Source organism: Pleurodeles waltl, chromosome 10, assembly GCF_031143425.1.
Source record: "Pleurodeles waltl isolate 20211129_DDA chromosome 10, aPleWal1.hap1.20221129, whole genome shotgun sequence".
Classification (NCBI taxonomy): domain Eukaryota; kingdom Metazoa; phylum Chordata; class Amphibia; order Caudata; family Salamandridae; genus Pleurodeles; species Pleurodeles waltl.
The window spans coordinates 848,863,787-848,885,709 of NC_090449.1; the positions used below are offsets into that span (position 1 = coordinate 848,863,787).

General features: G+C 48.4%; 1 protein-coding gene across 2 annotated transcripts in view; it reads left to right on the forward strand.

Annotated features, from left to right (window-relative positions):
- Window positions 1-2,184: 2,184 nt before the first annotated feature.
- HACD1 (3-hydroxyacyl-CoA dehydratase 1) overlaps window positions 2,185-21,923 on the forward strand; it is a 164,388-nt gene continuing 144,649 nt past the window's right edge. For both annotated transcript variants that reach the window (XM_069211543.1, XM_069211544.1), the window contains exon 1: window positions 2,185-2,388. In XM_069211543.1, coding sequence (XP_069067644.1) covers window positions 2,273-2,388 — 116 coding nt within the window. In that variant the 5' untranslated portion in view covers window positions 2,185-2,272. The remainder of the gene's footprint in view (window positions 2,389-21,923) is intronic.

The following is a 21,923-nucleotide window of genomic DNA, read 5'->3' on the forward strand; positions in this document are numbered from 1 at the left end:
TGCTTCTGCACACCAGCCTGGTACTGCTCTCTTGCGGCCTGGTTCTGCACAAATCTGGAAGTCTTGAGTGCTACTGCAGTGCACACTAATACTTTGGCCCTCATTTTGACTATGGCGGTCGGCGGTAATATGGTGGAAAGTACTGCCAACAGGCTGGCGGTACTTTCCAGCATATTATGACATTGGCGGTTTGGCTTCACCACACCGACCGCCACAGCAGTAATGGCTGCTTGGCTGGAGATATCACTCTCCAGCCGGTGGCAGTCCCTGTACCGCCTGCGGGATTATGACCCCGTCTACCGCCATGGTTTTCGTGGCTCCCTTACCAACAGGAAAACCATGGCGGTAGGCACTATCAATGACAGGGAATCCCTAGGTGTCCCTTTAGATCTCTTTTGGACTCATAAGTTACTGCACCCTGCAATGTTCAGTTCAACATATCCCCAATATGTTTTGGGCGCCGTGCTGGAAAATGAAGAGTGGTGCCCGTTTTGATAAAAGTTTTATGCTGTGCATTCAGATTATGAGGGAGGAGAGACAAGAGTAATAAGTTGTTTGAAAATAAAAATAAATACAACATCGCGCTATATGTAACTTCATGGAGTGATGTAAAGCGCTCTTCCGATCGAGTTTGCACTGTATGCTTAGTTATGTAAAGCACTCTTCAGATCGAGCTCGCGCCATATGAAAGTTCACATCCTCATGTAATGTGCTCAGACATCACAAAGAAACAGCGGCTTGCCAAAAACATGGAAGAGAAAATAGCAGCGAGGCAAAAGAAAAAATAGTGAGCCACACTAAACTATATGGCCGATCGTGCAATCATCCATATAACAGGGTCAGTCTGCAAGGCAGTAACAAATCAGCCTCAAGGCGGGAAAAACGTGAAGCATTTTCCTATGAAATCAAAGCAATTTTGAAAGGCAGGCCAAGGAACGAATGAAAGTGATGGGTGTGAAATGGGTGTGGTTAAAGCTGACAGATGTAGATTACAACATGTCGAGAGAGCGCTTGCACGCTGCCTAGGCTCAACCTAAAAATGATTGGGAAAATCGAGTGAGGAGCCCAACATTAAAATTCTAGTGGGCGTGGTGAAATGGAGCTGGCTGCGTGGGAGCTGGACTGGCTGGCTAAAGCTTGCTTATGTTTAATGAGTGTGGCATAGCTGGTATCAGGTAGAGTCATGACTTACCACCACAGCAGTGGTGATTACTAGCCTGGAGGATGAAATAGCTGGTGTCAGACATTTTTTGTCCAAATTGAAGCAGTTCCAAAAGTCTCAGTTTCGAGTGAAAGAATACCCTTGATTTTCCTTCTGTAGAAAACACAAGCAGACAACAACCAGTGCTTAATTTGTGGTTGTTGTTTCCGGTGCAGGGCAACGGCTCTTATTTTTGAAGGCCGGCACTTATTTTTCTGCCTCAAGCATTTACTTTGAGCAAAAGACACATATGGGATAGATGGAGGAAGAGAAAAACAAAAAAGCATCACAATAGGAGAAAGCAGAAAGCTGCAAGAGTGAGCTGAAGGGGCAGGGAGTAGCTGTAACTGGAGTGAAGATGCCCGAGATGGCTTCAGGATTACGCTACCGCAGTATTCCGTGTTCGCACATTTAATTGTAGCAGCCGTGTGTTTAAGAGGAGGGCTTTGGGCACCGACACATTTTTATTTATAAATTAAGCACTGACAACAATGTTAAGTTAACATTATCTTTCGATAGGTAAAATTGCCAGCCAAAAAGGATCTATTATCTGGTAATGCTAGTGCTAGTAAATAAGTGTGTAAATCCGTGTTTTCTAGGTTTCAGAACAAAATGTTGCTATTGACCCGTTTGATGGCACTCTGAATAAGGAAGGAGACCGTGGGGATATGCACCAACTGAAGACATTTTTGTGTTACCTTGAGGTAACTTTTTCTTGTTTCAGTAAGGCCTCGGAGAATGAATGTGACCGATGCATCCGTTATACTTAATTGAGCAGTCAGTAATTAAAAATAGCAAATTAATATTTTTCTCTCAGCTTGTCCCCACTTCTTCTGAAGCAAACGTTGCCGTTAGGACAGTGTTGTGGTATTAGACGTCCGAGGGCACTGTATCAACCAACCAGCAGTTGTTTTACACATAATATGTTGAGTTCTGAGACATGTCCACCTGTCTCGCAGATGGTGACTGGCTGCTTGTGTTTCGTTGGGAGGAGGGCAAGGGCCGGCACTCCGGCTCCAGCTGTCCAGGGAAAACTATTTTCCATTCTGGCCAGACTTCGTGCACACCATCATGGCATCCAGCGAGGAGGACGGGCCGGCCGAGGAAAAGGAGCACACCAAGAAAAAGGCCATCGGCCCTTTCTCAACCGCATGGCTGACCCTGTACAACATAGCAATGACAGCCGGGTAGGTGGGACTCAAATTTTAGCACTTCACTTGAGCTTGCATTCACTGGGTATATTTCTTGGAGCGCCAAGAAGGCTGTCATCAAGCATCTAGGTTTAGGAAATTTAGTGAAGCATACTTAAAGTACACCTGGAGGCAAGGGATTACCAGTGGAGATTGTCCCAGACGTGCCCGCGACGTCCACGCTTCCCACAGGCTCCCTCGATAGGAATAATGAATCTGCTTTTGATTGGAGGGATGTGTGTGCTTCCTGCGCTACAGCTCGATCTTTTATGATTTAGATTTGTGATCTGTTTTGGAAACGTTGCCGTGTATTAACTCCAAGACAGCACGCTTCATTCCTAACATATGACAGATTCAGAGATGTTTTATTGGTTTTACGTTCAGGTGTGTGTTACTGTTGCCCTGTGGCCCCAGGAACTCCTCGGGGCCCCAGGAGACGCGTGCCCTCGGCCCCCCCTGCTGGCCGCGCATGTCCTAATACGGTGTAGGCTTCCCAGCGTCCAGGCTGTTGTTAAGTATAGATCCCGGCTGGTGGAATGCGATGGGAAGGGGGGGCTGCTGCCCTCGGCACATTTAACACTGCCCCTGGGCTTCCCACAGTTCCCGTACTTTGCAACTAACGTGATGATAAGGTGCCGTCCCGGGGTTCTTGGATTCCCCGTGATCCACAAACCACCATTCAAAGGAAATGAAAGGATTATTTATGCCCAGTGCGCAGCACCACTAGAATTGTGCGATTCTTCAGCCGTGGTGTTTCCACCATATAATAGATTTACAATTTTTCCCACATAATCCAGCTGCATAAATTGCATATCTTAACAGAAAAAAATGTATTTATAGACCAAAAGTTACTAAAACACTGCCACATGGGTGGCTGCGCAGAGGCAGTCCATTTGCTGCGCAGTAGCAGGTCATCTTTCAGTTGCTGATTCCGGTATTCAGATGTTAAACTGACACTAATAAGGGAAAACCTTGGTCCAGGCAGTATTAACATGTGAAAATGACAGCATTGTTACGTAACGCTGTCTTGGAATGCGCAGTATTTTGCCACATAATTTACCTTTGATTGCTCCATAATTAGTCAGCTCTGCTGCATAACCGGGTTCTTTCCTACCCTATATTTCCAGTGGCCTTGATTATAACATAATGGTCCATCTCTGTGCTGCAGATGAATGAATGAGTCAATGAATAAATATTGTGCACGAGTAGTTAAAATCCTTACACAAGATATACAAAAGTTAATAAAACAGACGTGCCCTTTTCCCTGTATAAAATACCAATATAAACTTCTCGATTAAAAACTATTTAAAAATAATCCACATTTTCCTAGTACCTGTCTTTAACTAAATCTGATTTGAGAATGACACTCTTATTAAAGGAGGCACTGATCCTCAAACACAAAAAGTAAAAGAATGTCAGTCACACTGCAAGCTTTGATTCGACCAAACGTACAAAACAAATCAACAGTGACAGTACTATAAACAAGCATTGTCAAAGCTAATAGGTCTGAATTTAATGTCTAGCACAAGTAGTAGCTCATTAGAGCGAGACGCACAAGAGGAGGCCAGCAGGAGAGGGCAGAAAGGGTTACAGTTGTAAAATAGTCCCTCATGCAGTTCCATCCTGCCACTCAAGTGGCAGCAGAAGTCTATACCCAAACAGCCAACACCCAAACAGCCAACAACATTAAGTGAGAGATGATAATTAGTGGAGATGTGATTGGCAAAGTCTGCAACCATGCAACCAGCGGCTAAAAGAGGCTGATCAATGAAATTAAATGGTTGAAAGGGCGAACCCGGAGCCCACTTCATATATATTATACGCAGTAGATCGGTCTCTGTGTGACAGCAAAATGTCAAAACCCAGATCGAAAAAGCAATACGGTAGGTCCTCCTGTTGTTACCAATTGACCTATTCCATTACTAACTCCGTCGACGTTTTACTAAAGACACTCTGAGATATGGCCAGCAGACAATTTATCGGGCTGTGTTTTGAACAAATGATTAGCTATTTAACCACATCCACTATAAACACCTATCTCCTCCTACGTATTTAATGTGACTGCACAGCACTTAAAATATGTTCTAAACAAGATACTGAAGGCTTTCCTTTGATAACAATTGCTACTGTCTTCGTTGCAATTAGAATTATGACAAGGCTTTCGTACACATGACAAAAAACTTAATGATTGAACATATAACTCTTTCACTCATTGCTCATAGCCACTGTGTGACTGGCAGCACCCTTTTATTACAGGCAGCACCTTGGTATGACCAGCAACACTTTGATGCTGTTGACAGCAGTCGAGAATAGTGCTGCACCCACTACGTATGCTTATATTTGCAGCTCAGAAGTGCATGACGGTAGAAATCCTCTGGAACTTTCTGGCACAGAGGTTCTAATACAAATCTATTTCAAAATGTTGTTATTTATCAAGTCATCGGATTGATATTGGGAACTTTGTCCATTGGGGCACAGTGTATCTGAGGCTATCAGTTAATATACTTGGCACACGTCCATGTTTTATGTAATGATGGCATTGCTGACAGGGAGGAAAAGGAAGCAGTCCTGCTTTCAGCTTCAAGAGGTCTACCCCTACGGTATACTGATCCTCTGTACCTGAATGTCTCATAGACTTAAAAACGTATAACACCAAAATTGTTACATAGTGTGAGAAGCCACACTGTTGTAAAAACGTTGTGGATTTTTGCTGTACAGGAGGCTTGGAAACCTCTTTCACCACCTTAAAAAGTATGTTGGGGTGTTGCAGCCAAGTGTATTTTGCTGGTATAGTAGGTTGACTCCCCCACCCCCCCATAGCCCGTTTATAGACAGCAATTCGTTCTTTATGTTTACTCTTCTCCTCAAGTGTAGAAGTAGCCCTCCACTTGCATTCCTGCCTGCAGCATTGTCTTCAGAGTTCTTTTAACTCGTCAGAGAACCAGTGTGTGGAAGCCCTGGACCTTGCACCCCTCATAGTCTTTAATGGGGCAACATCTTCAACATCCTCCAAGACCCTGCCATTGAAATCTTCTGGTGTAGTTTGGTGAAATGTGCCTTTTCATTAATATTTCACCTAATGCAACTTCTGACACAGTATGGGAAACTTTGTTCCAGATTCTATAGGTGGTAGGCCTGCATGTTGTTTGCCACACTACCCTCTGTGGTGACACCAAGAAGGTGACTGCAAAGTGGTCTGGCCTACTAAGCAGGAGAATCTTACCCATCTCCACAGCCGGGAGATTACTAAAAATCCTGTCAAGAGTGTGATCAGCAGTATGTGTGGGAGCATTAGCCATCTGGGAGAACGCAAAATTGTTCAAAAGCTCATTATCGTCGTGACACGTTTACACTCCTTTGCTTCCAAATGGAAGTTGAAGTCGCCCAAAATGGTGCAATGAGAGTTAGTGATAAAGGGTTCAACGATTTGGTCCCATACCTCAATATGCGTAGTTCAGGAACCAGGAGAGCGATGCACAAGGAGTCTAGAAAGAATGGATACATGATTGTCTTCGAGTCTAAAATGAGCTATGTCACAAATATCACCTGACTAAGCATTGATGGTCTGCAGTGTGTAGGTAAGGGAATTTTTAAAAATAATAGCTGTTAGACCTGACAGCCTTAGGGTAGTCACCCCTAACTTTTTGCCTGCCTCCCTCCTCGTTTTTGGATACTGTTTTTGCTGGTTTTTAGACCCTGCGCACTTTACCACTGCTAACCAGTGATAAAGTGTATATGCTCTCTCTCTGTAAACATGGTAACTTTGGATCATACCTGATTGAACTATTTAATCTACTTATAAGTCCCCAGTCATGTGCACTCCAGGTGCCTAGGGCATATAGATTAAATGCTACTAGTGGACCCGCAGCACGGATTGTGCCACCCACTTAAGTAGCCCCTTTTCCTTGTCCCAGGCCTACCATTGCTAGGCCTGTGTGTGCAGTTTCACTGCCACCTCGACTTGGCATTTAAAAGTACTTGCCAAGCCTAGAACTCCCCTTTTTCTGCATATAAGTCACCCTTAATGTGTGCCCTGGGTATCCCCTAGAGCAGGGTGCTGTGTAGGTAAAAGACAGGACATGTACCTGTGTAGTTATATGTCCTGGTAGTGTAAAACTCCTAAATTCGTTTTTGCACTACTGGGAGACCTGCTCCCTTCATAGGCTAACATTGGGGCTGCCCTCATACACTGTTGAAGTGGCAGCTGCTGATCTGAAAGGAGCAGGGAGGTCATATTTAGTATGGCCAGAATGGTAGTACAAAATCCTACTGACTGGTGAAGTCGGATTTAATATTACTATTCTAGAAATGCCACTTTTAGAAAGTGAGCATTTCTTTGCACTTAAATCCTTCTGTGCCTTACAATCCACGTCTGGCTAGGTTTAGTTGACAGCTCCTTGTGCATTCACTCAGACACACCCCAAACACAGGGTACTCAGCCTCACTTGCATACATCTGCATTTTGAATGGGTCTTCCTGGGCTGGGAGGGTGGAGGGCCTGCCCTCACACAAAGGACTGCCACACCCCCTACTGGGACCCTGGCAGACAGGATTGAACTGAAAGGGGACCTGGTGCACTTCTTAGCCACTCTTTGAAGTCTCCCCCACTTCAAAGGCACATTTGGGTATAAAACAGGGCCTCTGCCCTACCTCATCAGACACTTGCTGGAGAAGAAACCGGAACCAGAAACTACATCCTGCCAAGAAGAACTGCCTGGCTGCTCAAAGGACTCACCTGTCTGCTTTCTACAAAGGACTGCTGTCTTGCTGTTGCCCTGCTGCCTTGCTGAACTCTTGTCTGGCTGTAAAAGTGCTCTCCAAGGGCTTGGATAGAGCTTGCCTCCTGTTCCTTGAAGTCTCAGGACCAAAAAGACTTCTTCCTTTCACTTGGACGCTCCGTGCGCCGAAACTTTCGACGCACAGCTTGTTTCGCGGCGAGAAAAACGCCGCACACCGACGCTGATCGACGCGACGCCCTCGGGGCGATCGAGACTTCGACGCACAACCTCGCAAGGACAAAGCCGCTCGACTTTCCAGGAGAAATCGACGCGACGCCCACCGTGAGTGCGAAACTTTGACGCACGGCCTCGCAAGGACAACGCCGCCCGACTTCCAAGGAGAAATCGACGCGACGCCTGCCGTGAGACCAAACTTTCGACGCACGGCCTCGCAAGGACAACGCCGCCCGACTTCCAAGGAGAAATCGACGCGACGCCTACCGTGAGATCGAAACTTCGACGCGCAGCCCCGCAGAACGACGCGCAGCCGGAAAACAAGCAGGAGAATCCACGCACAGACCCGGGACATCTGGTAATCCCCGCGATCCACAAAAAGAGACTGTCTGCGCGCCGGAAAACGACGCCCGACTTCCCCGCGTGGAAAAGACCGACGCAAGTCTGTGTGTGCTGAGGAGAAATCGACGCACACACCCCTTTTTCCACGCATCTCTTCTCCTGTGGCCCTCTGAGGAGATTTTCCCCCAGAAACCAGGTACTTTGTGCTTGAAAGACACTGTATTGCATTCTAAAGGACTTAAGACACTCTATATCACTTCCCTGTGATATTTCTACAATTTTCCATTGCAACTTTATTCTTTTTGACCTACAATTATCCTGATAAATATTATATATTTTTCTAAACACTGTGTGGTGTATTTTTGTGGTGCTATATGGTGGTATTGTATGATTTATTGCACAAATACTTTACACATTGCCTTCTAAGTTAAGCCTGACTGCTCGTGCCAAGCTACCAGAGGGTGGGCACAGGATAATCTTGGATAGTGTGTGACTTACCCTGACTAGAGTGAGGGCTTTTGCTTGGACAGGAGGTAACCTGACTGCCAACCAAAAACCCCATTTCTAACATTGGTGATCAGCGGTGAGGATAGGACTTGTATTTGTGCAGTGACATACAGTAGCTAAGTATTTCACTACATACCCACAGTTGAAGGTCAACTTGGTTTTTATCTCTTTTTGAAAATCCGTTTTTTTTCCTGACAATTTTCAAAAACTAAATCCTCACTCAACATGTCTCTGACTGGGTCTCAGACAGGGGACTTTGACCTAGTCCAGTTGGATACATACACGGTCAAACAACTAAGAGGATTCTGCAGGGCATTAAGGGTACCCACCCAAGGGGCCTCCAGAAAGGAGGACTTTCAAGTGGCGCTGAGGGCCTGGGCAGAAGCCCATTTAGAGGATGATGAGGAAGAGGAGCCAGAAAATGGCCCCTCAGAAGGATTTCCACTATCTATGGATGGTGTTACCACTGCAATTGTGCACCCTTCCAGACCAGGGAGCAGTGTCTCCATGCAAAGCCTGACCGCAGAGGAAAGGAGAGAAGAAAGGGAGTTCCAATTGCAAATGGCAAAACTGAAAATTGAGGCACAACAGGAGGAGAAGAGGGCAGAAAGAGAAGCCAAACAAGCTGAGGCTGAAAGAGCAGCCAAACAGATTGAAGCTGAAAGAACAGCCAAACAAGTGGAAGCTGAAAGAGCGTTGGCTGAAAAGAAACTATTGTTGGCTCATGAACTGAGTCTCAAGGAGGTGGAGATCAAGGCAAGACAGTCTGAATCCAGCAATAATGGTGGCAGCATACAGACAGGACCTGCTGGAGAAAAGAAGGTTCGTATACCCAAAAATGTGGTGCCCAGTTTTGTGGTGGGAGATGACATAGATAAATGGTTAGCTGCTTATGAAGTTGCACTAAGGGCTCATGAGGTTCCTGAAGGGCAATGGGGGGTAGCTATGTGGGGTTATGTGCCGCCATTGGGGAGGGACACACTTCTCACATTGGATCCACCGGATCAAAACACATACCCACTCCAGAAAGCCACTTTACTTGCCAAGTTTGGGCTGACCCCTGAGGGATACCGTCAGAGGTTCAGGGACAGCACCAAACAAACCACACAAACATGGGTAGATTTCTTTGATTTCTCTAGTAAGGCACTGAATGGATGGGTGCGGGGCAACAAAGTAGCAGATTATAAAGGTTTATATGACTTGATCCTGAGAGAGCATATGCTTAATGTTACTTATACCGATTTGCGCCAGCACCTAGTGGATAGTAAGCTGACTGATCCCAGGAAGCTTGCTGAGGAGGCGGACCTCTGGGTTAGCACCAGAGTGTCCAAAAAGGTACCTGGGGGGGACTCCCACAAAGGTGGTCAGGGTTCCCAACAGAAGAAAGAGGGGGGACATAAACTTACAGATAAGGAACTCTCTAAAGGCCCCCAAAAGAATTCCCAGGGAGGGGGTGGCAACCCTTCCTTTTCCAAATTTGGGAAGAAACCAGGGACATTTGACAGGTCAGGAAAATCTAGCCCCAAATGCATGGAGTGTTACCAATATGGTCACTACAAAGGCGATCCACAGTGCCCCAAGAGGGCACCGTCCACTACCGGACAGGCGCCTGGGTTGACTAGTGTAGCACTCGGGGGGGAGATGGACCCCACTAGCTTTGGGGAGCAGGTAGAGATTTCCCTAGTGTCCCTGGGAGAAGGAGAAATGATGTCCAAGGTCCACATGCCTAAAAATACTTCCAAGTACCGGCAGTGGGTCCTCATTAATGGGCAGAAGGTGGAGGCTCTGCGTGACACAGGAGCCAGTATGACTACTATCAAGAGTCAGCTGGTGTCCACAGAGCAGATAATCCCGAATACATTCCACCAGGTCATAGTCGCTGACAACCGCGAGAGTCACCTACCGGTGGCTCGGGTTCCCTTTGAGTGGGGGGGGGTCTCTGGTACTCTGAAAGTAGCTGTGAGTCCTGCCATGCCTGTAGATTGTCTGTTAGGCAATGATCTAGAGCATACTGCTTGGAAAGAAGTAGAGCTCAGATCTCACCTGGAGATGTTAGGGTTACCTGAGTGGGTCTGCATGACCACCCGGTCCATGGCTGACCGAGAGGGAAGTCAAGGGCATCTGGAGCCTGGAACGATGGCCCAGGGAGCTGCCAAGAGGAGGGACGAGGGGCGCGGGAAACCGGCCCCAGAAGTTCCCACAGTGGCTGACGGGGCTCCTGAGGAGGAGACTCCCGAGCCAACTGGGGAAGACATTGCCACCCTAGGTGACTTACCGAAGCTTGCTGGCTGGCAAGTTGAGGGTGGACCCACCAGGGAGGAATTCTGCCAGGCGCAGAAAGAGTGTCCCACTCTAGAAGGGTTGAGGAAACAAGCCTTAAACCAGGCAGCAGGTGACGCCTCTGGCACTCACCACCTATATTGGGAGAATGATCTCCTCTACAGTGAGCCTAGGGTTCCGGTCTTTGGGGCAGCACGTGTGCTGGTGGTCCCCCAATGTTACCGAGCCTTCCTACTGGGTCTGGCTCACGACATTCCCCTGGCAGGACATTTGGGACAAGACAAGACCTTCAACAGGCTTGTCAACCACTTTCACTGGCCCAAAATGAGGACACACTCAGACAAGTTCTGCAGGGCTTGTCCTACCTGCCAGGCTAGTGGTAAAGCAGGAAAGAGGGTTAAAACCCCCCTGATTCCACTTCCTGTCGTTGGCACCCCCTTTGAAAGGGTGGGCGTCGACATTGTTGGCCCCTTGGACCCCAAAACTGCCTTAGGCAACAGGTTTATCCTGGTTTTGGTGGACCATGCCACCCGGTACCCAGTGGCAATCCCTCTGAGGACCGTAACTGCATCGGTGGTAGCCAGAACCCTGATGGGGATATTTACCCGTGTGGGATTCCCCAAGGAGATAGTGTCTGACAGAGGCACTAACTTCATGTCCGCGTACATGAAGCATCTGTGGGATGCGTGTGGTGTAACCTACAAGTTCACCACACCCTATCACCCCCAGTCTAATGGGCTTGTGGAGAGATTCAACAAGACCCTGAAAGGCATGATTGGTGGCCTCCCTGAGGCCATGAGGCGTAAATGGGACGTCCTCTTACCATGCCTTCTCTTTGCTTACAGAGAGGTCCCCCAGAGGGGGGTAGGGTTCAGTCCCTTTGAGCTTCTCTATGGGTACCCCGTCAGGGGACCCTTAAGCATTGTCAAGGAGGGATTGGAGAACTCTCCAAAGACACCCCCTCAGGACGTGGTCAGCTACATGTTGGCCCTCCGCAATCAGATGACCCGCTTCTGGAAAGAGGCCCAAAGTAACCTGGAGGCCAGTCAAGAGGTGATGAAACAATGGTATGACCAGAAGGCCACTCTGGTAGAGTTTCAACCTGGAGACAAAGTGTGGGTAATGGAGCCAGTAGAGCCCAGAGCTCTCCAGGACCGCTGGTCTGACCCATTTGAAATAAAGGAGCGGAAAGGGGAGGCCACTTACCTAGTGGACCTCCAAACCCCTAGGAACCCCCTAAGGGTGCTCCACGTGAACCGACTAAAAGCTCATTTTGAGAGGTCGGAGATCAACATGCTTCTGGTCACAGATGAAGGGATGGAAGAGGAGAGTGAACCTCTCCCTGACCTCCTCTCTGCCCAAGAAGGTGATGGGTCCGTAAGCGGGGTCATTCTGTCTGACTCCCTGACTCTAAACCAGAAAGGAGACTGCTATGAGCTGTTAGAGCAGTTCTCCCCCCTCTTCTCCCTTACTCCGGGACTGACCCACCTCTGTGTTCATGATATTGACACCGGTGACAGTCTCCCTGTGAAAAACAAAATTTACAGGTTGTCAGATAAGGTGAAGGCCAGCATCAAGGAGGAGGTCTCCAAGATGTTGACGCTAGGGGTTATTGAGAAGTCCAGTAGTCCCTGGGCCAGCCCAGTGGTGTTGGTCCCCAAGGCTACTGCCCCAGGCGCGAAGCCAGAACTCCGGTTCTGCGTGGACTACCGGGGTCTCAACTCAGTCACACGGACTGATGCTCACCCCATCCCCCGAGCTGATGAGCTCGTGGACAGGCTAGGCGCTGCCAAGTTCCTGAGTACGTTTGATCTTACTTCAGGGTACTGGCAGATCGCCCTGACTGAGGGGGCTAAGGAAAGGTCCGCCTTTTCCACCCCTGACGGCCATTACCAGTTCCGGGTGATGCCGTTTGGATTGAAAAATGCCCCCGCTACCTTCCAACGGTTGGTTAACGGGGTCCTGGCTGGCAAGGATGCCTTCTGTGCAGCCTACCTGGATGACATAGCTGTCTACAGTTCCAGCTGGGAGGAACACCTGCTCCACCTCAAGGAGGTGCTTCAGGCCCTGCAACAGGCAGGCCTGACCATCAAGGCTAGTAAGTGCCAGATTGGGCAGGGTTCCGTGGTGTACTTGGGACACCTAGTAGGTGGTGGCAAGGTGCAGCCACTCCAGGCCAAGATCGAAACTATCAAGGCCTGGCAACCACCTCGAACCCAGACTGAGGTGAGGGCCTTTTTAGGCCTCACCGGCTACTACCGCAGGTTTGTCAAGGGCTATGGTACCATTGTGTCCCCCTTGACACAACTCACGTCCAAGAAGCAACCTAGGTTGGTGAATTGGACAGAGGCTTGTCAGAAAGCCTTTGACGCCCTAAAGGAAGCCATGTGCACGGCCCCCGTGCTCAAGGCCCCTGACTACTCCCAGGAATTTATCGTGCAGACAGACGCTTCAGAGCATGGCATAGGGGCAGTCCTAGCACAGCTAAATGAGGAGGGCCAAGATCAACCGGTAGTCTTTATTAGCAGAAGGCTATTACCACGGGAACAGAGGTGGAGTGCTATTGAAAGAGAAGCTTTTGCTGTGGTCTGGGCACTGAAGAAGCTGAGGCCCTACCTGTTTGGGACTCACTTCCTAGTTCAGACAGACCACAGGCCCCTCAGATGGCTCATGCAGATGAGGGGTGAGAATCCAAAACTTCTGAGGTGGTCCATTTCCCTACAGGGGATGGACTTTACGGTGGAACATCGCCCAGGGGTTGACCACGCCAATGCTGATGGTCTCTCCAGGTACTTCCGCCTTAGCGATGAGAGCTCCCAGGAGGTCGGGTAGCTCTCCCCACTTTCAGCTGGGGGGGACACATGTTAGACCTGACAGCCTTAGGGTAGTCACCCCTAACTTTTTGCCTGCCTCCCTCCTCGTTTTTGGATACTGTTTTTGCTGGTTTTTAGACCCTGCGCACTTTACCACTGCTAACCAGTGATAAAGTGTATATGCTCTCTCTCTGTAAACATGGTAACTTTGGATCATACCTGATTGAACTATTTAATCTACTTATAAGTCCCCAGTCATGTGCACTCCAGGTGCCTAGGGCATATAGATTAAATGCTACTAGTGGACCCGCAGCACGGATTGTGCCACCCACTTAAGTAGCCCCTTTTCCTTGTCCCAGGCCTACCATTGCTAGGCCTGTGTGTGCAGTTTCACTGCCACCTCGACTTGGCATTTAAAAGTACTTGCCAAGCCTAGAACTCCCCTTTTTCTGCATATAAGTCACCCTTAATGTGTGCCCTGGGTATCCCCTAGAGCAGGGTGCTGTGTAGGTAAAAGACAGGACATGTACCTGTGTAGTTATATGTCCTGGTAGTGTAAAACTCCTAAATTCGTTTTTGCACTACTGGGAGACCTGCTCCCTTCATAGGCTAACATTGGGGCTGCCCTCATACACTGTTGAAGTGGCAGCTGCTGATCTGAAAGGAGCAGGGAGGTCATATTTAGTATGGCCAGAATGGTAGTACAAAATCCTACTGACTGGTGAAGTCGGATTTAATATTACTATTCTAGAAATGCCACTTTTAGAAAGTGAGCATTTCTTTGCACTTAAATCCTTCTGTGCCTTACAATCCACGTCTGGCTAGGTTTAGTTGACAGCTCCTTGTGCATTCACTCAGACACACCCCTAACACAGGGTACTCAGCCTCACTTGCATACATCTGCATTTTGAATGGGTCTTCCTGGGCTGGGAGGGTGGAGGGCCTGCCCTCACACAAAGGACTGCCACACCCCCTACTGGGACCCTGGCAGACAGGATTGAACTGAAAGGGGACCTGGTGCACTTCTTAGCCACTCTTTGAAGTCTCCCCCACTTCAAAGGCACATTTGGGTATAAAACAGGGCCTCTGCCCTACCTCATCAGACACTTGCTGGAGAAGAAACCGGAACCAGAAACTACATCCTGCCAAGAAGAACTGCCTGGCTGCTCAAAGGACTCACCTGTCTGCTTTCTACAAAGGACTGCTGTCTTGCTGTTGCCCTGCTGCCTTGCTGAACTCTTGTCTGGCTGTAAAAGTGCTCTCCAAGGGCTTGGATAGAGCTTGCCTCCTGTTCCTTGAAGTCTCAGGACCAAAAAGACTTCTTCCTTTCACTTGGACGCTCCGTGCGCCGAAACTTTCGACGCACAGCTTGTTTCGCGGCGAGAAAAACGCCGCACACCGACGCTGATCGACGCGACGCCCTCGGGGCGATCGAGACTTCGACGCACAACCTCGCAAGGACAAAGCCGCTCGACTTTCCAGGAGAAATCGACGCGACGCCCACCGTGAGTGCGAAACTTTGACGCACGGCCTCGCAAGGACCACGCCGCCCGACTTCCAAGGAGAAATCGACGCGACGCCTGCCGTGAGACCAAACTTTCGACGCACGGCCTCGCAAGGACAACGCCGCCCGACTTCCAAGGAGAAATCGACGCGACGCCTACCGTGAGATCGAAACTTCGACGCGCAGCCCCGCAGAACGACGCGCAGCCGGAAAACAAGCAGGAGAATCCACGCACAGACCCGGGACATCTGGTAATCCCCGCGATCCACAAAAAGAGACTGTCTGCGCGCCGGAAAACGACGCCCGACTTCCCCGCGTGGAAAAGACCGACGCAAGTCTGTGTGTGCTGAGGAGAAATCGACGCACACACCCCTTTTTCCACGCATCTCTTCTCCTGTGGCCCTCTGAGGAGATTTTCCCCCAGAAACCAGGTACTTTGTGCTTGAAAGACACTGTATTGCATTCTAAAGGACTTAAGACACTCTATATCACTTCCCTGTGATATTTCTACAATTTTCCATTGCAACTTTATTCTTTTTGACCTACAATTATCCTGATAAATATTATATATTTTTCTAAACACTGTGTGGTGTATTTTTATGGTGCTATATGGTGGTATTGTATGATTTATTGCACAAATACTTTACACATTGCCTTCTAAGTTAAGCCTGACTGCTCGTGCCAAGCTACCAGAGGGTGGGCACAGGATAATCTTGGATAGTGTGTGACTTACCCTGACTAGAGTGAGGGCTTTTGCTTGGACAGGAGGTAACCTGACTGCCAACCAAAAACCCCATTTCTAACAATAGCTATTCTCCCTCCTCTAAGAGAAGGACGGTCCAGTACGATAATTAAGTACCCCACAGGAGTGGCTGCAAATAGATCCGGACCAGAATCTTCCTTAGTCCAGGATTCAGTAATGAATAGGCAGTCAATGTTACGGAGTTCATTTGATTAATGAATTATCAGTGCTGTGTTTTGACATGAACCGAGCATTCAGCAAGGCACACATGATCTTTTCTTGGAAAGGTTCCCAATCTAATCCCTCCCAACCCGGCCTTCTGAATTCCCTTCTTGTAAATGAACGGGTCTACCAGGGTTTGATTCAAACTCAAGGTCTAAGTTACAGTTCATACACTTAAGGCTTACAGTGTTAGCAGGATTAAAAGTTTTGCAGGCAATTTTCCCACCTTTAAGCCGCCAGCTCTTTAACTCAGCCCGGGAATAATTACGTTTCTTACCCTCTGGGGTCCGATCAGGCAGCATTCCCGGCCCCGGCACTGTCCATGCGCGGACGGGCGCAGATGGATAAAATCCAATAAAAGATGCTCCCAAGATCGTGCCTTATTTTACTAGCAAAGTGTGCATACAGCGTACAGACAATTAAGAAGATGTTAAAAAAAGTGATTATTTCAATTGTAGTCCCCCCATCAATATGTAAACGTCCCCGAACCAGCAGATAAACCAACAGCTTCAATTAGGGTAGAGAGCTAAAGGACGCTCTCTAAATGCAGAGGAAACTTCTAACTTTATTCGTATTTATTCTTATTTTTTGATGTGGAAAAATGGAACTTAAACTTTATAGTTCCACATTTAGTCAACCAAATATCTGTACTCACACTTTGAGAAATTGAGGAATTTAACATGCTTATTAATGATATAACTGAAACAATACACTCACTTAAACTCATTAGAATATTAGTACTCCTGCAGACCTGCTGCTGTCAAAACTTTATTTGAAAATCTTGTTCCTTGTTTTAAGTCATTCTTTCGATATTTGCAGCTTTAGGCATGCCACTCAGAGTTGACAGTATGAAGACATAGTCAAAAGATGATCACATTTCTTAAAACGCAAAGAGAGACCAACATGTTGTTTTCCGACTATATTTATGTGTAAAAATCAGTAATACAAAAGGATAATGAACGGAGTGCTGAAACTTTTCAAACACTCACCCGCAGTCACAGATCTGGGTTTAATCCATTGTTCATTTGCTCCCCATTCCACCTCAGTTTGGACCCAGCCGTATGCAAATCAGTCTTGACCCCGCTCCCATGGGAACAGTCCAACCCGAACTGCCAGGCTAGGTCCGGCCTGGACCTTAACTACTGCCCTGAACAATACATATGGTGTTAAAGGATAGGCAATTGCTTATTTCCAGCTGTTCCTGCTCAAGCAATCCAGTCAGTCGTTGAAGCACTAAATATAGAGACAGCCTATAACAGGAGTACGTACGGTACATAAAACGTGCTGAGCTAGTATTAAATTTATGAAATATATGGCCCACCCTTAATAAAATACACAATGCAAACCCATCATATACACAACCCACACAATTTAGAAATATATTTATAACAATCATATGTACGTCTTAATTTATGGAGGTCAATATGTTGTAATGTCACCTTTCCGTCAATTCAGAGCGTTAGGTAGTGGTAAGAACATCTTTCGGCTCATTTTAGTCCGGTATTTCCAAGCAGCCAAGATAAAGGGGAATGTCAATGCATGCAGAGTGAACCAGGTTAAACCATAAATGTTAGGTTCCTTGAACTGGATCCTTTGCTGCAATGGAGGCCAGTGAAGGCACTTCAGAATAGCAGAAACAACCCCCTGTTTAGAGGTTTAGACACACTCTGCTGGATTTTGATCTATTGGTTATTTCTGAGTTTGTGATTTTAGTTGGCCAGCAAAACATTTATTGCAGTAGTTAATTCTTGTTGGACTTTTGCTTTTGCAGGGTCATCCCCAGACTTTTTTTGCCTCCTGCCTCCTATATTTTTCTGACATGTTGCTGTTGGCTTTTCAACTCTGAGCACTTTACCACTGCTAACCAGTGCTAAAGTGCATATGCTCTCCTGTTTAAATTGTATGTAAGTGGTTTATCCATGATTGGCATATTTGATTTACTAGTAAGTCCCTAGTAAGGTGCACTAGAGGTGCCAGGGCCTGTAAATCAAATGCTACTAGTGGGCCTGCAGCACTGGTTGTGCCACCCACATAAGTAGCTCTGTAATCATGTCTCAGACCTGCCACTGCAGTGTCTGTATGTGTATTTTTACACTGTTAATTCGACTTGGCAAGTGTACCCACTTGCCAGGCCTAAACCTTCCCTTTCCTTACATGTAAGGCACCCCTAAGGTAGGCCCTAGGTAGCCCCAAGGGCAGGGTGCAGTGTATGGATAAGGTAGGACATATAGTAATGTGGTTTATATGTCCTGACAGTGAAATACTGCCAATTTAGTTTTCACTGTTGCAAGGTCTGTCTCTCTCTCATAGGATAATATGGGGGCTACCTTTAAATATGATTAAAGTGTAGATTCCCCTAGAGAGTAGATGGACATGTGGAGTTTGGGATCCCTGAACTCACAATTTAAAAATACATCTTTTAGTAAAGTTGATTTTAAGATTGTGAGTTTGGAAATGCCACTTTTAGAAAGTGAGCATTTTCTTGTTTAAACCATTCTGTGACTCTGCCTTGTTTGTGGATTCCCTGTCTGGGTCAGTTTGACAGTTGGGTTGTTTTTCACCTCACACCAGACAGTGACACAAAGGGAGCTGGGGTGTGATCTGCATTTCCTGATTAGCCATCTCTGCTAGGAGGGAGGGGTGGAGTGGTCACTCTCATCTGAAAGGACTGTGCCTGCCTCTGACAATGCTGTCTCCAGCCCCCTGGTGTGTGTCTGAGGCCTTGCCTGGGCAAGGCAGGATTTCACAAGAAGGTGTGAGTCCCCTTTGAAGGAAGGTGACTTCAAAGACTAAAATGGGTATAAGAAGGGCATCCAAACTTACAAACTTTAGAAACACTTCTGGAATCAAGGGGAACCTCTGCCTGGAGAAGAGCTGATCGCTGAGGAACAAGTGCTGCCCTGCCTGTGACTGTGCTTTGTGGAGCTTTCCTGCAGTGCTGCTTCTGCCTGAGTAAGAGGGCAAAGACTGGACTTTGTGTGCCTTCCATCTTGAAGAAGAAATCTCCAAGGGCTTGATGTAGAGCTTGCCTCCTGTTATTGAAGTCTCAGGGATAGCAAAGACTTCTTCCTGCCAGCACCTGGAGTCTCTGGAGAGACCCCTACTCTGCTCTGTGGTGCCCTTCCAGTTCCTGGGACCCTGAAAGGAGAGGCTGGCAGCCTAAGGACAAAAATACACGCACCGCGCACCGTGCGGAGAAAAGATCGACGCGAATCCGATCGCGGCTGAGAAAACGACGCGACGCCGGCTCCGCAGCTGAGAAACGACGCCGCTGGAAACGCGACCGGAGAATCGACGCCCGGAGCAGGAGAAACGACGCGCAGCATCGCTGACGAAGGCTGAGAGATCGCAACCAGCGCCGCGGGACTTCGGACCGTCGCGTGGCTGGCTTTTTTGACGCGCCTCGCCGAGCCGAGCTGTTTTCGACGCATATACCCGTGCCGGGTTATTTTCGACGCACACCGCCCGTGCGGGGTTATTTTTGCCGCAAACCAGGTACATTTTCACGCTAGCAGCGCTAGTGTGTTGTTACAACTACCTAAAGACTCTTTTTATTCTAAACCTTTTAAAAATCATAACTTGACTTGTGTATGTTGGATTTTTGTCGTTTTGGTCTTGTTTTGTCTAGATAAATATTTCCTATTTTTCTAAACTGGTGTTGTGTCATTTTGTAGTGTTTTCATTAAGTTACTGTGTGTGTTGGTACAAATACTTTACGCCCAGCACTCTGAGGTTAAGCCTACTGCTCTGCCAAGCTACCAAGGGGGTAAGCAGGGGTTAGCTGAGGGTGATTCTCTTTTATCCTAACTAGAGTGAGGGTCCTTGCTTGAACAGGGGGTAACCTGACTGTCAACCAAAGACCCCATTTCTAACATTGGTGACCAGCGGTCGGGATTTGGACTTGTATTTGTACTTGACATACAGTAATTAAATGTACACTACTGTTTTGATCTCAGACCACTACGTGACCACATACTACTTGTCTTGTGATTCTGCTTTTTGTTCTCTGATGTCCTCCTGGAAGTATTGATAATATTTTTGGACTTTGTTTTTTGGTTGTGAAGCCTTTGCAGAAATGGAAGTCAATTTCTGGCACCTATCTATGTATAAAAAGTGGCAGCTTAAAGCATTCTGCATGGAAAGGGGACTGGCTGTGAACAAGGAATCCAGAAGGGAGGATCTTGAGTCAGCCCTGTTTCAGGATGAATTGAAACGTTGTCAGGCAACACCACCAAATGAGTCTGAGGAGGATAACTACTCTGAGGAGGAGGATTACTCCAAAGAGGAGGGCAGTGGCCCTGAGGAGGGAACAGAAAGAGAGGATAGGCTCCTAGCTCGAATCCGGAGTCTGGAAGAGTTTAAGAGGGCCGAGGAGAAGAGAGCCTTAGCCCTGGCAGAAAGGAGGAGGGACTTAGAGATTAAAAAAATGATTTATGCTTACGAGCTTAAATTGAAAGAGCTGGAAGTCATGAGGGCTGAGTCCAGCTGGAATGGTGGCAGCAACAATTGTATATCCAGTGATGCTGCAGAAGTACACATGCCCAGAGAGGTGGTGCCCTACTTGAAGGAGGGAGTTAACACACGCCAGGAGGTTCAGGGGTATGAGGTAGCTCCAGTGATGCACAGGGTCTCTGAGGTGGATTGGGGAACTGGCATGGGGAGTCATATTCCTACTGGTGGGAGGGACACTCTACTGACTCTAGTTGAGAGTGACAGGGAGAGGGGTTCCCCCCAAGTAGAAGTCCTGGTTATGGAGTGTGAAGACATCCCAGAAGAGTGTGGGTTGAGTGTCAGGGACAGTCAGGTACTGTCTCACCAGTCTCAGGAGGGTGATGTGGGGTGCTTTGTCAAAGCAGAGTCACTGGATGGTTGGGTGAAGGGTACTTTGGTTAATTCATGTGAGGGGCTGAGTGATGTAATTGCTGGAGAGCATATGTCTAGTCCTTATTTTCCAGAGCTATGCCAACACCAGGTGGAGTGTGAGTTCTCTGTCCCCAGGGAGCTTACAATGAAGGCAGACTTCTGGGTGAGTACCAGAGAGTCTGAAGAGGCATTTGGGGGTGCTCCTGAGAGGAGTGGTCTAGGTAGTTCCCAACCAGGTGAGGTAGGGAAGGATTGTAGTGTCCCAGGTAGGTCCCAGTGTAGTGGGATGGGTGAGGGACCCCATGTCCAGTCTCAGAGGAGAGGGAATGGGGATGGGTTGAGGCCCAAGGTGCCCGAGATCCGGTCCCAGGTCCTGGAGGGTTCCCTGCGGGAGCCCCAGGAGGGGAGCCTAGCCTGTACCATAGGGCCATCTGTTGAGGGAGACCCCACAGTGTCAGGAGAACTTGGGGGGGCGGCTGTAGCCAGCGTCCCACCAGTTCTGGTGTCTGGCAGTACCACTCCTAGTGAGGGGTTGCAGAAGTCCAGACAGAGGGTTGAGAGGGGGTTGCGGACCCCAGTGGAGAACCTGGAGGGTCAGGGGTCAGCTCTGAGTGCAGAGCCCCCCAGGAATGACCTTGGTGAGACCATTTCTGGGCTGGGGGGAATCCAGACTCTGTCAGATGGGCAGAGGTCAGGAGACCTGCGCCAGCCAGACTCTTGTATGGCCCTTGGGGAAAGTGTTTCCCTTGTGGGGGGTAGGTGCGCCCCCCAGGAAGTCCTGGTGCGCCAGGCAGTGGTTCAACCGCAGGGTAGTGACTCTGGGTTGGATTGCCAGATTCAGGGGGTAAGCTCTGATCTGGTAGGGGGTAGGTGTGCTCCCCTGGAAGTCCTGGTGTGCCAGGCAATGGTTCAACCGCAGGGTGGTGACTCTGGGTTGAATGATCAGGTTCAGGGGGTAAACTCTGACCTGATGGGGGGTAAATGTGCTCCCAAGGAAGTCCTGGTGTGCCAGGCAGTGGTTCAACCGCAGGGTGGTGACCCTGGGTTGGATGACCAGGTTCAGAGGGTAAACTCTGACCTGGTAGGGGGTAGGTATGCCCCCCAGGAAGTCCTGGGTTGCCAGGCAGTGATCCAGTCTGTGGGTACAGACCCTGGATTGGGAGGCCAGGTTAAGGGTGTCCCCCCTGACCTGGAGGAAGGGGCTACTGCTAACAGTACCCCTACCATGTTGTCTTCTGGGGGGGCCGCTCCTAGTTGGGTGGTTCAGGACCCCAGAAGAGAGGGCAGGGGGAGGGAAGCCTCACCCC